At 48.1% G+C, this 15,041-nt stretch overlaps 1 protein-coding gene across 1 annotated transcript in view; it reads left to right on the top strand.

Moving 5' to 3' along the window:
• lrmp (lymphoid-restricted membrane protein) overlaps positions 1 to 14,055 on the top strand; it is a gene marked incomplete at both ends in the record, with an annotated part of 45,896 nt that extends 31,841 nt beyond the window's left edge. The window contains 14 exons of the mRNA XM_080538323.1: positions 2,598 to 2,660; positions 4,762 to 4,946; positions 5,402 to 5,486; positions 5,696 to 5,747; positions 5,853 to 5,880; positions 6,503 to 6,643; positions 7,544 to 7,678; positions 8,855 to 9,002; positions 9,481 to 9,524; positions 9,862 to 9,930; positions 11,733 to 11,791; positions 11,941 to 12,039; positions 12,472 to 12,591; positions 13,782 to 14,055. Of these exons, the coding sequence (XP_080394449.1) occupies positions 2,598 to 2,660; positions 4,762 to 4,946; positions 5,402 to 5,486; positions 5,696 to 5,747; positions 5,853 to 5,880; positions 6,503 to 6,643; positions 7,544 to 7,678; positions 8,855 to 9,002; positions 9,481 to 9,524; positions 9,862 to 9,930; positions 11,733 to 11,791; positions 11,941 to 12,039; positions 12,472 to 12,591; positions 13,782 to 14,055 (1,502 nt within the window). The remainder of the gene's footprint in view (positions 1 to 2,597; positions 2,661 to 4,761; positions 4,947 to 5,401; positions 5,487 to 5,695; positions 5,748 to 5,852; positions 5,881 to 6,502; positions 6,644 to 7,543; positions 7,679 to 8,854; positions 9,003 to 9,480; positions 9,525 to 9,861; positions 9,931 to 11,732; positions 11,792 to 11,940; positions 12,040 to 12,471; positions 12,592 to 13,781) is intronic.
• Positions 14,056 to 15,041: the final 986 nt, after the last annotated feature.

Raw genomic sequence — 15,041 nt, 5'->3', positions numbered from 1 at the left:
GATCTGGGTGTGACTTGCTGCCTGTGTTGATGACAGCTTTAAGAGGGAGAAGCTCCTTCCTGGTTCGGCACAGATCAGCTTCCCCTCTCCCAAATCCTGACCTTAACTTCCAATGAGGGGAAGGGTCACACTGACCACAGATCAGCATCTGTGAGCAGTGTTTCGCTACTCCATCCTGTGGAAACAGGAAACGGGAAGCGGTCACAGCGCCTGAGACACAGAGGTGTCCACCACCGCACCGGTTGCATCCCGTTCGGCTGTTCTACCCCCGTTCTTGGCATTCTCTCTGCTCCCTTCCTTTTCAAAAAAGCTTTGGAGGAGAATGTGGAAGGGGAGGAACCTTTAGATCTTCTCCTCCAATGCATTTTGAGGATGGGAGGAATTCGAGGGGACGGATTTTTGGGACACACCACCATCACATGCCTCTGAGGGGATCACAGGAGAAGGAGCCAGACTGATTTAGCTTGGAACACACTCTCTCCCCTTCCTTCCCTCCATCCCTCGCTCAAATCTTTTAACTTTCCTCCCTCAGTACACACACACACACACACACACACACACACACACACACGACAAGAACTCACTCTCTCCATCTCACTCACATTTGACTACCAAATAGACTCTGGCATTTGTGCCTCCTGTCGTGAGTCATAATTGAAGGAACCGGTCTGCCGCGTCGTTTGAAACCGAAACAGTCTTCCTTGTTTTTGATTGACAGCGACTCACGCCTCGGGTTAGTCACAGAGGATTTCAGAGGACTGCGGTTGGCTAGCCAGATTCTCGCTGTCAGTCAGTCAGTCCCATCTGCTCCTGTCAGCCATCTCTGTATGAGCTGAAGGGATGTCGGTGAGGGTTTGTTGGTTACGTTACCTTGTTTGTTTACATGATTAATATTTTATCACTGTCTGTTCTGTTTCCAGGGGGCCAATCTCCCAGAATGCAGTGGGCTCACGGACGCCCACCGCCAGGCTGTCAGCAATGATCCCTCCTACACAACACTCAGCGGTAAGGTCTCTCTCTCTCTTTCTCTCTCTCTCTCTGTCTCTCTTTCTCCTCTTGTCAAGTTGCTTTAACCTTGCCCCTCTCCATCTTTCCCTCCCCACCTCTCACTCTCAGCTTGCCAGTGAAAACCTACGTAGGCCCACTCAGATCTCTCTCCCCATCTCCCTCCCTCCCCTCTCTCCTATGTCTGTCTCCCTCCCCTCTCTCCCCCCATCTCTCTCCCTCTATCTGTGCCTACCAGCTATATTGTAGCTCTGACTCATTCAAAGTGCATTCTGAGAAAACATGGACTTGTGTCTCTGTGGAGTTATATGCTTGCCTTGAGGTGTCTGTTCTCTGTCCATTCCACTGTTGGACTGTCCAATGTTGTGTACATTTTACATTTTGTGTAATACCGAACTCATGACTCTCTACTCCCCCCCCCCCCCCTCCACCCCCACCTTTCCCTGTCTCTCCAGATGCAGTGACCCCTGACCCCATCGAGCCGCCTTCTGTAGGTTCACCCGCTCCCAATTTACCTGAACAAGACCGAACGATAACCCCTGGAAACAGCCCACCCAGGCTGGGTGAGATGGTATCACCCAGCTGGACTTCCCCTGTGATGGTTGAGACCATTTCTCTGACAGGGAGGTGAGAAACCATGCTAGTAGTAGTTGTTCTATTTATTTTGGTGATGATAGCTTTATTTATTTTATTTATTTAGGGTTTAGGTTGTCATGTACTAGTTTGTAGCCGGTGCAGTGACACACACAATACAGTGACAGAAATGAGGGCTCAGAAAGTGTTGGTCTATTTGCCCTTTCACTCAGACCACATTTGCTAGTCAAATTAGTGTTTTCCTGTGTGTGTGTGTGTGTGTGTGTGTGTGTGTGTGTGTGTGTGGGCACTGAGGCATGTCAGCATCCCTCCAGAGATGCTTTGCATACCCACAATGCACCTGTGATCAGGGCTGGGACACTGTTTGCTCTGATCTGTGTGTGTGTGTGACTACAGTCAGTCGGTGACCCCAGTTACTTCCTACTGTATGAGAGAAAGAGAGAGAGAGAGAGATACTGCTTGACTCTGACCTCCGACCTTTCACCTTTCACCTTTCACCCCCTGGTTAGCTCCCACCAGACAGACACCACAGAGGGCCGAGGAGGACAGTACGATACGACCAACATGAATGACACCCAGGTCAGTAACGAGGAAGTCTCTTCACTGCACAGGGAGGAACTTCACCCTCGCTCTCGGTCACCACCACTGTGACACCATCCCTCATCTCTTCTTCCTCTTCCCTTTTTCTCTACTGTATCTCTCTCTCCTCTCCTTTTTCTTTCACTCACTTGTTCTCTGCCGGGCCTAGCGGGGCTGTTGTTGCTGCTGCTGCTGCTGCTGCTGTTGTTGTTGTTGTTTTGTATCTTTGAGAGAGTGGTGTCAGAGATGGTGGGGGTAAGGGCAGCGTTGGCTCCGCTCGAGGCCTGAGAAGAGACCCTTGTCCCTTGGTTGAGAGGGAGGGACGGGTAGGAAGGAGAGCAGAGATAGGATCGTTGGGTGGGGTTGGAGGGTGGACCTGTGTTCCACTCCCTCCCGTGTGAGTGTTCTGCTGGGCGCAGGTCTGGGGCTGAGGCTGGGTGCAGGCTCCTCGTTCCCCTGTGCAGGCTGGCCAAGAGAGGCAAGTATGGCTCTGGCTGTTAAGACTCGACTCAGGACTGTTTCAGTAGCTTGGCACGTTACTTTTTAGTAACTCAATACAATATATGTCTCGTGTGTGTGTGTGTGTCATCTATGCACTGTGTAACTGGTAATTATCGTAACAAAAATGGGTTCATGGGAACCTTTATGAATCGCTCCTTGTCATTTCTGAGCCGGTTAAAGCCTAGTCCTTGTTTGTTTGTGGACGTGATTATGCTAGTGGATGTTGTTCTGTGCCCCGGCGCCTTCCCTGGGACAGTGTGTCCAGTCTAGCGGGGAGAGCCGGGTTATTTCAGTCTCCTGCTCTGTGTTGGCACAATGGGGGTGCCACCATGGTGAGAAATACTTCCAGAGGAGCCCAGAGAGAGGTTTCCTCTCCTGCCGGATGACTTTCATAGGAATTTCAAGCGTTTGTTCTGTCTGGAGGAGCTGACAGGGTGGAAGGGCAAGGTCTGACAACAAGCTACTAGTCTCTGTCTGTGTTCAGTATTTTGTGTTTGGTGATTTTGTTAAAACCGTAAGTCGGTTATGGACATGCGTCATGCCTAGAATGCCTTATGACGCTTGTAACATCTACAGCGGTAGTCCGTGAAGTAAACGTGGGCTTGCTACTAGCTGGGTTTGCCTGCACAAAGTCATGTATTATGTGACCATAATAGGAAAAAAGATTTGAGTAAAGTTCCTCTTTTTAACGTCAACAGTGACTATCTGGTGTTGTGATTGGTCAAGAGTGGCAGGTACCGATCGTCCTCTGGCTCGTAGAGGAAGAGACTCCGATGTCATCACTGTTTTGTTGAGCAAACGCCCTGAACCGGTTTGCGAGAGAAAATGTGATTTTTCTTGGATAGTCACGCCTTGCATGAATGGCACGGAATGTTCTATTTCTAAAAGTATATTATGTAATTAGACATGCTAGATGATGAGGCTAGTGGATCCAGTACTTGGGATACCTTGTGTCTGTCAGAAGTGCGATTTTTAGGCTGCCTTTTCTCCCATAATAGTGTGTCCTACTCTTCTTTACTGTGATGCGCTCTGCCGTGATTCAACCACTCGAGCCCTGAGCTTTCCAGCTCTATCGAAGGCTCTCACCTGCGCTGTGTGCATGTGCATGTGCGTGTGCGTGGTATATGTTGGTGCGTTGTATTACGCCCCCTCCATTTAGTTCCCTGCCAGTGTAAACGACTTCTCTACAGCCTAATACACACACACACACACACACACACACACACACACAGACAGCTGTAGGGCTTTCTACCAACCATCAGATTATGTAAGAAATCAACATTCTCCAACCCATCTTCAGACAGCTCAGAGTAGAGAACATACAGTAGATTGCATTCCACCACTCCGATGCCATGGGACAGGTATGCTATGCAAGGTCCTAGACCGTGTGCGCGCATGCAGGTTTCTCTCTCTTTCTCTCTCTCTCTCTCTCTCTCTCTCTCTCTCTCTCTCTCTCTCTCTCTCTCTCTCTCTCTCTCTCTCTCTCCCCCCCTAACTCTGTTTTTTCCTCATTTAATATTTAACTACTTCCTCTGATGAATGACTGAAAGTATGTCACAAGGCCATTTACTTTTTTTTTTTTTTTCATCTCCCACCCCTCCTCTCTCTCTCTCTCCCTCCCTCTCTATCTCTCTCTTTCTCAGAGTGTGAGCCAGGAGCCACTGGCTGAGAGGGCAGTAGCAGAGGACAGGTGAGTGAGTGTGACTCTCTGGACAGGCAGGGGGACAGTCGGAGAGGCTTCTACAGCCCTGAGGTTCCTACATGGTTGTGGGTCCTGCATGCTGTCTGTGGCATTCTGTCCACTGAGGGAGCATTGGAGGATGACGATGATAACTGTACTCTAACTCATGGGGAAGTGTGTGTGTGTGTGTGTGTGTGTGTGTGTGTTTCAGCACCAGCCTGCTGCCTGTATTAGAGGAGGAGGAGGAAGGCCTACAGGAGCCAACTCAGGTGCCAACTGTTGAGGTGGACATGGCAGGTATAAGCAAATAGGGTGTGTGTGTGTGTGGGTCACGGTGTTTAATTTGTATCATAGATCAAAAGGAGGTTACACTACTTGGTCGTTATGTCTGTGGCCCACAGGGACAGACAGACAGACAGGGGAAGGTACGTCCACTGTGTCCGACGGAGCCTCCCCTCAGATCATGAACGGAGGGACCGCCACAGAGGGTTTGACCCCTGACCCCAGCCACACGGACGAGTCCCTGGGGGCCCCGGGGGCCAGAAAGGACTCTCTGACCCCCAGGACCAAGTTCAGGAGGGAACTGGTGAGAGCTGCATATTTGACCATACCTGTGGTTGTCAGTGGACTGATTGTGACACAGGTATGCCGATTGCAGCGTGACATCCTAGATTACAGATTAAAAGAATCTCGTCTTTCCGGCCTTGTGAGTGGTTGAATAATACTTTCACTTCAGGCTGCGGCTGGGAGGTTTACCACAGCAGGAACATAGTTGACCTCCATCGCACGCTGATAAGTCTTCAGATTGAAACGTCGTTCGTCTGATCAGTATTTACGATAACAGATGATAACATTTTCAAGTGGAGCTGTAGGATGTTCTACAATGGCGAGTGTGTGTGTGAGAGGGAGGCTGGCTGTAGCTGTGAGCAGGAGGAGCAGAGTGGGAGGACGGAGGGTTTAGTGTTAGCCTGCGGCGGGGAGAAGGAGAGCGAGAGCAGGGGTTGCCGGACAGAGAGCGTTACTTTTGCGTTGACTCTCCAGGAGCTGTCTCGCAGCATGGAGGTTATCGAGGAACAGAAGGTACAAGAGGACCTGAATGAGACCAGGGCAACCACCGAGAAGGAAGGTGAGTTTATTTTTATTTATTTTTTTACCTTGGATGCATAAAGAAGAAAGGGATTTGCTCATGAGTAAAGTAAGAGTGTGTGTACATGACACACTAATCTTTTCCAAAAGAGTTCTCAATGTTAAGACTTTTACCATTTTATGACTGTAATGTACCATTTTATGACTGTAAAGATTTGTAAATAAAGGTCCTCATCTCATTCATTCCAGCTGAAACATCCGTTATTTCTGAGGACAGCAATGACTCGACCAAGGAAGATAGGTGAATATGTTAGAACACTTCACCTTGAAGATACATTTGATGTTATCTACATGAGTAATTAGTGACAGTTACTGTAACGGTCATGGCTTCTTCTCCTCATTGCAGCTTGTCCCCCAGTGACAAGGAGATTGAGGTATTTATTCCAGTTGAGTTCTTTTATTTACCTCGCACAGCTGTGTTATCTGACATGTGTGCGCGTGTGCGTGCGTGTGTGCGTGTCTGTGTCTCCATCTGTATGCATTTGTGTGTGTGTGTGTGTGTGTGTGTGTGTGTGTGTGGGTGTGTGTGTGTGTGTGTGTGTGTGTGTGTGTGTGTGTGTGTGTGTGTGCGTGCGTGCGTGCGTGTATGTGCACGCTAGATATCGCTGACTGTCAATGTCTGATTAATGTGTAGGATTTGACTAGGGGTAGTGGTGGTCTAGTGGATAGTGAGTTGGACTTGTAATCGGAAGGTTGTGAGTTCAAATCCCGCCTGAAACCACACCACTACTAGTGTGCCCTTGAGTAAGGCACTTAGCCCTCAGTTACTCCAGGGGGAATGTCCCTGTAATTCGTAATTGTAAGTCGCTTTGGATTAAAAGCGTCTGCTAAATGGCAAAATTAATTAAATTAATTAAAATTAAAATTAATTAATTGACTGGGGTTTGTATGGAGTTGAAGCTGCGTGGTTGTTTAGAGAAGGCTGTTCTGAGTTAAAGCTGCATGGTTGTTTAGAGAAGGCTGTTCTGAGTGCGTCTGCGTCTGCTTCTGGTGCAGACGGAGTTCCAGCGCCTGTCTCTGGGCTTCAAATGTGACATGTTCACCCTGGAGAAGAGGCTCCGCCTTGAGGAGAGGTCACGTGACCTGGCAGAGGAGAACGTCCGCAGGGAGGTGTCCAGCTGCCAGGGCCTGCTACAGGTGAGATGGGAGGGGCCTGCTACAGGTGAGATGGGAGGGGCCTGCTACAGGTGAGATGGGAGGGGCCTGCTGCAGGTGAGATGGGAGGGGCCTGCTACAGGTGAGATGGGAGGGGCCTGCTACAGGTGAGATGGGAGGGGCCTGCTACAGGTGAGATGGGAGGGGCCTGCTGCAGGTGAGATGGGAGGGTTCTGCTGCAGGTGAGATGGGAGGGTTCTGCTGCAGGTGAGATGGGAGGGGCCTGCTACAGGTGAGGTGGGAGGGGCCTGCTACAGGTGAGGTGGGAGGGGCCTGCTACAGGTGAGATGGGAGGGGCCTCCCACAGGTGAGATGGGAGGGACCTGCTACAGGTGAGATGGGAGGGGCCTGCTACAGGTGAGATGGGAGGGACCTGCTACAGGTGAGATGGGAGGGGCCTGCTACAGGTGGGATGGGAGGGGCCTGCTACAGGTGGGATGGGAGGGGCCTGCTACAGGTGGGATGGGAGGGGCCTGCTACAGGTGAGATGGGAGGGGCCTGCTACAGGTGAGATGGGAGGGGCCTCCCACAGGTGAGATGGGAGGGGCCTGCCGCAGGTGAGATGGAAGGGGCCTGCTGCAGGTGAGATGGGAGGGGCCCTGTCCAGAGCTATGAGAGAGAGTGATGTATGAATGTCAATGCCACATTTCTCATCAACCACATCTGTACAACACACCATACTGTACATGGCTACATAGCTACCTTAACTGTACAAAGCTAACTGTTATCCATCTCCTGTATATACCTCTAAATACCGTACTTATCACCATCCTGTTTTATATCACTATTTGCCCTTCTGGTTTTCATTGCCTGGTACTTGTACTCTAAAATGACAACGTTGAATCTAATCAACCAAAAAAACAAAACTCCTCTCTCCCCCAGGCGCTGAATCCCCTGTGTGAGGACGACAACCAGTCCATGGAGATCATCCAACGGCTCCAGAAGAACCTGGACATCCTCCTCCAATCCATGACCAGGGTGTCCAGCCGCTCCGAGATGCTGGGGGCCATACACCAGGTGTGTGTGTGTGTCTGTGTGTCTGTGTCTGTGTGCCTGTGCCTGTGTGCGTGTGCGTGTGTGTGCCTGTGTGTGTGTGTACACGTGCCTGTGCGTATGTGCTAGGGCTGGGACGACGCGTCGACGTAATCGACTACATCAATACGTCGACTTGCGTAATGTGCGTCGGTGCGTCGCAAATAAAATAAAAATAAAAAATGTCTAACTGCAATTGCGGCACTGCGCCGACGTGGTGGCGGGGGCGCTGTTTCGCAAATAATTTCGCTTTCGTTTTCGCTAGCGAAATAGCTGATAGTATGTTGACTGCTCAAGGAGAATACATATTTGAAAGTACAGAATGCCTGAGAGCCTTATATTGCATTATATTACATTATATTTTGAATGGTCATCTGGTGCCTGAATATTGTGTTTTCCTTTACATAAATAATGACATTTCCACCATAAATTGATGCAGAAAGGGCACAAATTGGTGCATATCATTTCACCAGAATGCAAGAAATTAAGTGTTTGATGTTTAAGGACCCCCAGACAGCCCTGCTTCATGGGTCCCCCCGATGTCAAACACCACTGGTACCACCTCCGCCTCATTTTGAGCCAGGAAAAACCCTGATGGCCATGTTGGCATTCAAGTTGGCTAAACATAGCAGTGAGTCTGCCCTGTGTCTGGGGCTGTTTGACAGAGGCAGTTACAGTAGTAGTAGTAGCAGGTCGCCGAATTAAAGGTGTCTGTGTTTAATTGCGGGCCCACAGACAGCCCCCATACATCAGCTGATCATTTAAAGAGGCGGCCGTCTGAGTAATGTGCATGTCACACGCTGCTTTGTTTTATAAGAGCAGCAGCTATTACCCAGAGTGCTTTATAAAGACACTGTTAAACAGAGAGAGACAATACAGCCATTATTTTGGGGAAAATTAAGCGATACATTAACCGAACAGCCCAAAAAATAATCGTTAGACTAATCGCTAAATTAGTCGTTAGAGTAATCGACTAACCGGAAAAATAATCGCTAGATTAATCGTTAGAAAAATAGTAGTTTGGGACGGCCCTAGTATGTGCATGCGTCCGTGCACGTGTTGACATCTCACTCACATCACCCTCCAAGCGCTTTGAGTTGCATTTCATGTACGAAAGGCGCTATATAAATAAAGCTTTACTTACTTACTTACACCCTGTAGGAGAGTCGTATCGGCAAGGCGGTGGAGGTGATGATCCAGCACGTGGAGAACCTGCGGAGGATGTACACCAAGGAGCACGCCGAGCTGACGGAGCTGAAGGAGACCATGATGCAGAACGAGAGGTCCTTCGGGTCCCACTCAGCCACGGGTGGGTGCTTAACGCCCACGACGGCAGGATAGAAATAACTGACTGACGTCTGTTTTTTTTTGTTTTGTTTTTTTGGCAGTCCCACTCATATTTTTAATTTTTATGTAACAGATATAGTGAAGATTTAGACAGGAAGGATGGGTGAGAGAGAGAGAGAGGAGGGATGACATGCAGGATATGTCCCCGGCCGGATTCGAACCGGGGACCCTGCGGTTACATGGTCGATGCTTAACCCGCTACGCCACCTAAGCGCCCCTGACGTCTGTTTTTTATCGGAAATAGATTTGTTGTGTTAACTCGGATGTCGTGGAGACCGTAGAGTTTACCCACACAAATACATGCGAGATTGAAATAATTTCAATGCATGCTGTTTGTTCCTTCCTGACCATATCTGGACACAGACTTGTCTTGATGAAGTTGTTGTTTCATATGGAATATGTATTGATTCGGTTCTGATATGTGACAGTTCTCTCCTCAGATGATTTCAGAGGCAAGAAGCAGTCGGGATCGCAGTACTACAAGGTCAGTTGAGACCCGGTACATATTGAGGTCCAGTACTGTATGATTACATTAACGATTACATTAACGATTAACGATGAATTGAAAATAACGATGAATTGAAAATCAAGGACCCCAATTGAAATAAGCCAGTGGCTTTCTTGGGTTTTTATCCTTTTAGTTGACCTTGTATGTAATATGTACTTTCATGTACCTACTTCTGCAAATCTTCTAATAAAGTTTTCAATCAATCAATCAACATGCACAAACAAAACTAGTTAGGACAGAATATAATGCCATACTTTTTCATGCACATTTTTTAGTTGTAATGTGGTCTTTCCTCCACCTCTCCTTCCCTCAGCCATCAACCAGGCGGGTCAGCCTCGCAGTCATTCCTCGATCTGGTGGAGGGAACCTGCCCTTTGACATGGTGAGACTCTGCTAGACTGTGACGCTGCTAGACTGGGACACTGCTAGACTGGGACACTGCTAGACTGAGACGCTGCTAGACTGAGACACTGCTAGACTGAGACACTGCTAGACTGAGACGCTGCTAGACTGAGACGCTGCTAGACTGGGACACTGCTAGACTGAGACTCTGCTAGACTGAGACTCTGCTAGACTGAGACTCTGCTAGACTGAGACACTGCTAGACTGAGACACTGCTAGACTGAGACTCTGCTAGACTGAGACGCTGCTAGACTGAGACGCTGCTAGACTGAGACGCTGCTAGACTGAGACTCTGCTAGACTGAGACGCTGCTAGACTGAGACGCTGCTAGACTGAGACACTGCTAGACTGAGACGCTGCTAGACTGAGACGCTGCTAGACTGGGACACTGCTAGACTGAGACACTGCTAGACTGAGACTCTGCTAGACTGAGACGCTGCTAGACTGAGACGCTGCTAGACTGAGACGCTGCTAGACTGAGACACTGCTAGACTGGGACACTGCTAGACTGAGACCAAACCCAATAGTTGTTAATATAGTTTCACTACTGTTCTTCTAGCATTGTGACTGCCAATGGCCCCTGGTCCTCACATAGATTTGTTTTTCTTATCATGACTGATGTATAGGTGATTCACTTACTTAAGCCTGCTACACACATAAAGATAATCTGACCAATTTGGGTCCGATTTCCCCCCTTCCGACCAAGGACAGCAAACAGCCAGATTATCGGATGGCTCAAAAGATTATCCTACAAGATTATCCTGTGGTGTGAGGTGTGTTAAGAGTCAATTTCTCCCGGCAATCTGCTCGGAAAATGGTCGGGGCCGACAATCGTAAATATTAAACGCGTTCAATATTTACGATAATCAGCCCAGACTATTTTCTGAGTAGATTCCGACAACTGACAACTTGCGATCAGGGTTGCCAGATAGGATTGACAATTTCCAGCCTAACCACTGTCTAAAACCGCTATATCCACCAAAAACCAGCCCAAAACGTAGATTGTCAGAAAACCCCTAATAGCATCAATTTATGGTGGAAATGTCATTATTTATGTAAAGGAAACACAATATTCAGGCACCAGATGACCATTCAAAATGTAATGTAATATAATGCAATATAAGGCTCTCAGGCATTCTGTACTTTCAAATATGTATTCTCCTTGAGCAGTCAACATCAACTATCAGCTATTTCGCTAGCAAACACGAAAGCTAACTTATTTGCGAAACAGCGCCCCCGCCACCACGTCGGTGCAATGCCGCAATTGCAGTTAGAAATTACACGTTGTTCAAAGGGCCGGTCCAAGTGTGGGGGTGGGCCGTGTTCGGCCCGCGGGCCGTAGTTTGGGGACCCCTGCTCTAGACTGTCGTAGATCAGATCTTTATGTATGTGGTGTGCTGTATTGGGAATATCGGCGCACACCACACACAACACGATCAAAACTGTTCAGTCCATGATTTTTTATCTTCATGTGTGGGGTCTCTCTCAGATAAAAAAAATCTGTTAAGATTTAGAAAATCTTTATATGTGTACCAGGCTTTAGTCGCTTTGGATAAAGGCATCTGCTAAATATCTACAATGTTAATTAACCTGTATACATTAATTGTGTTACAATGCAACTTAATTCATCCATTACAATTACAATTCATTAATTCAATACAACTTTATTAGTTGAGCAGATGCATACAAGACGTACTGTACATCAATGAAATACAATGTCCAAAGTGTATTTGTAATGCTGGTGCTCACAGTTCAGACTCTTTGCTGTGTGTGTGTCTGCAGCCCAAAGCACAGGACGCCACAGAGACTGAGGCAGAGCGACTGACCCGGAGATCCCCCTGGTAGGTAGAGGTGTATATGTGTGTGTGTCTGTCTGTGCACTCGACAGAGTATATGATCACAACAGGAATGTCCACACTGCACCTGAGGAGTGTTTGAGTGAAGCCGGTGTGTAAGGATGTGTGTTGTGCTGTATGTGACGTGGTTACAGGAATGTGACTGGGAAGAGCCCGGCAAGGCCTCCGCTAAAGCGCTTTGTTAGCTCCGGTGCATGGGTCGAGACTGACGACCCCACACTGATGATGAAGGGGTAAGGGTTGCCGTGGAAACCGCCAGATCTCGGGTTCGAAATAGTATTTGAAATCATTTCGAGGAGTGTGCCTAAACGGCCAGATGGGTGGGGTTTGCACTTTTGGGACTATTCTGTTGGTTCCATTACAGCAGGCTCAAACTCAATCAAGCACAGTATTTGAAATGATTTAAAAAATACTTTTTTTCAAACCCAGGTCTGGAAACTGTGTGTGTGTGCGTGTGCGCGTGCGCGTGTCACACTATCTGATCTTAAAACAACATTCTGCATGTATGCATTTCATGTAACTGAGCACGGATGGGGAGGGGAGTACATAAAACACTGAATGCCAAGAATGTCTCAAATGTGTGTGCATCCAGTGTGTGTTGTTTTGTGTGAATTACAGCCGTGTATGCAGGTGTGTGTGTGTGTCTGAACCGTGCATGCCCACAGGTTCGGCTACGACACAGATTCCCTCTCTGAAGAGGAGCGGAGGGAGGAGCCTGTTGAGAGGAGGTCCAGTCTCAGTGAGCTGGGCATCAAGCTGAGCTCCCTCATTATGCCCCTCAAGACGTTAGTGAACGGCGTCGTGTTCCTACACTGTAGCGCCACTGCTTTCTGCTACTTACTTAACTAGTCGTTTGCTAGGCTAGGCTAGTTAGCCTCTGCTCCCAATGCTCAGCTGCTTTAGGGGCCAGGGAAGCTCAGGCCATGGGGCCCCAGTTCAAATACTTTCAAAAAATGCATCCTTCTAACCTCCCTTGCCTTGAAGAATGAATTCACAGATCTGACAAATTGGGACTGGTGAATGCAACGACCCCACTTCTATATCGGTTCATGATTTTCTTTCATGTCCGGGATTGATTAGATGAAGGAAGTGGGGAATGAAGGATGTATTCTGAGAGTCAGGCTCAGGAGTGCACAATGCTGGTCCTATGGGAAGGGCAAGGGTCACAAAATGTGTACATTTACTGAGAATCTGTCTGATGTGGACTTAGCTGACCAGTGTTGTGCATCTTAAGTCTTGGTCTCTAAACCCAGTAAGTCTTTCCCTCTTTCGCTGCTGGTGTGTCAGTGTCCTTGGGTGGTTGAGTGTGTCTGCTTCAACAACTGTCCTTGAGCTCCTTGTGTTCCTCTGAAAAAAATTCCCATTTTCCCCCTCTTCAGGCAACATGATGAACTGTACCTTATGCTGTAAGTTTATGAAGAGGGGTGAAGTAGAAAGTTGTTTCTGACTGTGTTGAACATCATGCAGTGTGATGTGCTACTATTTTAACCTTTTCTCTTGCCTAATCATTCATACTGCTGAAGCTTAAGCGCTTTGAAAGTGTGGTGCTCATCAGCCTGCTGTACTGCAACACACAGGAGTTAAAACCATTTAGAGATAAAACAGTATCTCTATCAGTTGCTCTATCTTTATATCTAATATCTATCTGTGTGCGAAACCATGTTCTTGGCTAGGCTGGGGGAATGTGCTTCCTTGTGAGTTACTGTGAGCAAACAGTGCTGTCAAGCCAACAGTGCTTCAACAAGCTAATAATATGAGCTAACCATAGTATTAACTAACTTAAGAGCTAACTCATCTCTCTCTCTCTCTACCCTCTCTCTCTCTCTACCCTCTCTCTCTCTCTCTACACTCTCTCTCTCTCTCTCTACCCTCTCTCTCTCTCTCTCTCTCTCTCTCTCTCTCTCTCTCTACCCTCTCTCTCTCTCTCTCTCTCTCTCTCTACCCTCTCTCTCTCTCTCTCTCTCTCTCTCTGCAGCCCTAACCCCAGCCCCACCACCATCTTGACTGAGCAGGCCCCCTGCCCGTACCTGGGCTACTCTCGCCCAGCGGCGTCCGGCGTCACCCGGGGCGTGTGGCTGTGGCTGGCCCTGGTGGTGGTCCTGGCCGCCCTGCTAGCCCTCCTGGCCAGCCTGGTGATGCAGCCGGCCGTGGACGCCGCTCCGGTGGGGACAGGGGACTCCTGGGTGACCATCCAGCAGCTCCTGTGGCCCTACGCGGGGTTACGACACAACGGCCAGCCGCCCGTGTAGCGGCGAGGGGCCTACCACCACACCACACCGACCCGACAGACACGCACGCCTTGGGGGGGGGCATGGTCAACCCTTCTAGAAGGCCTTCCAATGCAACTGTCACGTTTGTTAAGACTAGTTAGTGTGTGAAGGGAGATTGAGCACTTAAAGACAGAAGCAGCCAATGTGTTGTTTTTTTGTTGTTGCTGAATATTCAGACCACAGATGATGAAGGTGAGTTGCTGTTGGTTCCTGAGACACTCTACCTTCCGGACTGAACTGAACTCAGAAGACCAAACAGGGAAAAGCAGCTGTGATGTCATTGGCCGGTTGTTGCATTATGTTGGCACAATGTTGACAATCGCGTGGAGGACATCAGCATCGAGCTCTAAGCAGTCATGTCATGGACTTCAGCGCATGCTATCACATCACAGCTTTCAGCGTTTCACAGCGACAGTTTTGGCAGATCACGTTTTGGACGTCAACATGTTCACCAAACACAACATGACGATGGACTATGGGTTCGGCTTTTTAAACACATTTCATCAAGATTTTTTTCTGAATCTATGATGGCACTTTGAGTTGCTACTGGGGCTACCTTTTTAGGATTCTTTTTCATTCATTTGTTCAGTGGTTACAGATGGAAATGTTTTTTATTATTATTATTATTATCACATTTGTGAACATTGGTATTTAATTGCCATTTTAAAGGTTTTTTTGAAGTAAAACTTTAATTTATAATTTTACTGTTTGAGTGCATTAGATTGTGTGGGGAAATGTGAATATCTTGCTAACAATTTGTTATAATCAGTGTTTGTTACATTCTCACACACATTTTTTGCTGTGTTCACTGTTACGAATTCATACACTTTGGTATGTTCCAAAGAGAGTGAAAATCTTTGCACAAATAAAGTAACTGGTTCTACAGATGTGTGTGTGTGTGTGTGTGTGTGTGTGTGTGTGTGTGTGTGTGTGTGTGTGTGTGTGACACACACACACACTGAGTG

The sequence above is a fragment of the Nansenia antarctica genome (genome assembly GCF_963989245.1).
Source record: "Nansenia antarctica genome assembly, chromosome: 8".
Classification (NCBI taxonomy): Eukaryota; Metazoa; Chordata; class Actinopteri; order Argentiniformes; family Microstomatidae; genus Nansenia; species Nansenia antarctica.
This window is presented reverse-complemented; position numbering and strand designations above follow the sequence as displayed.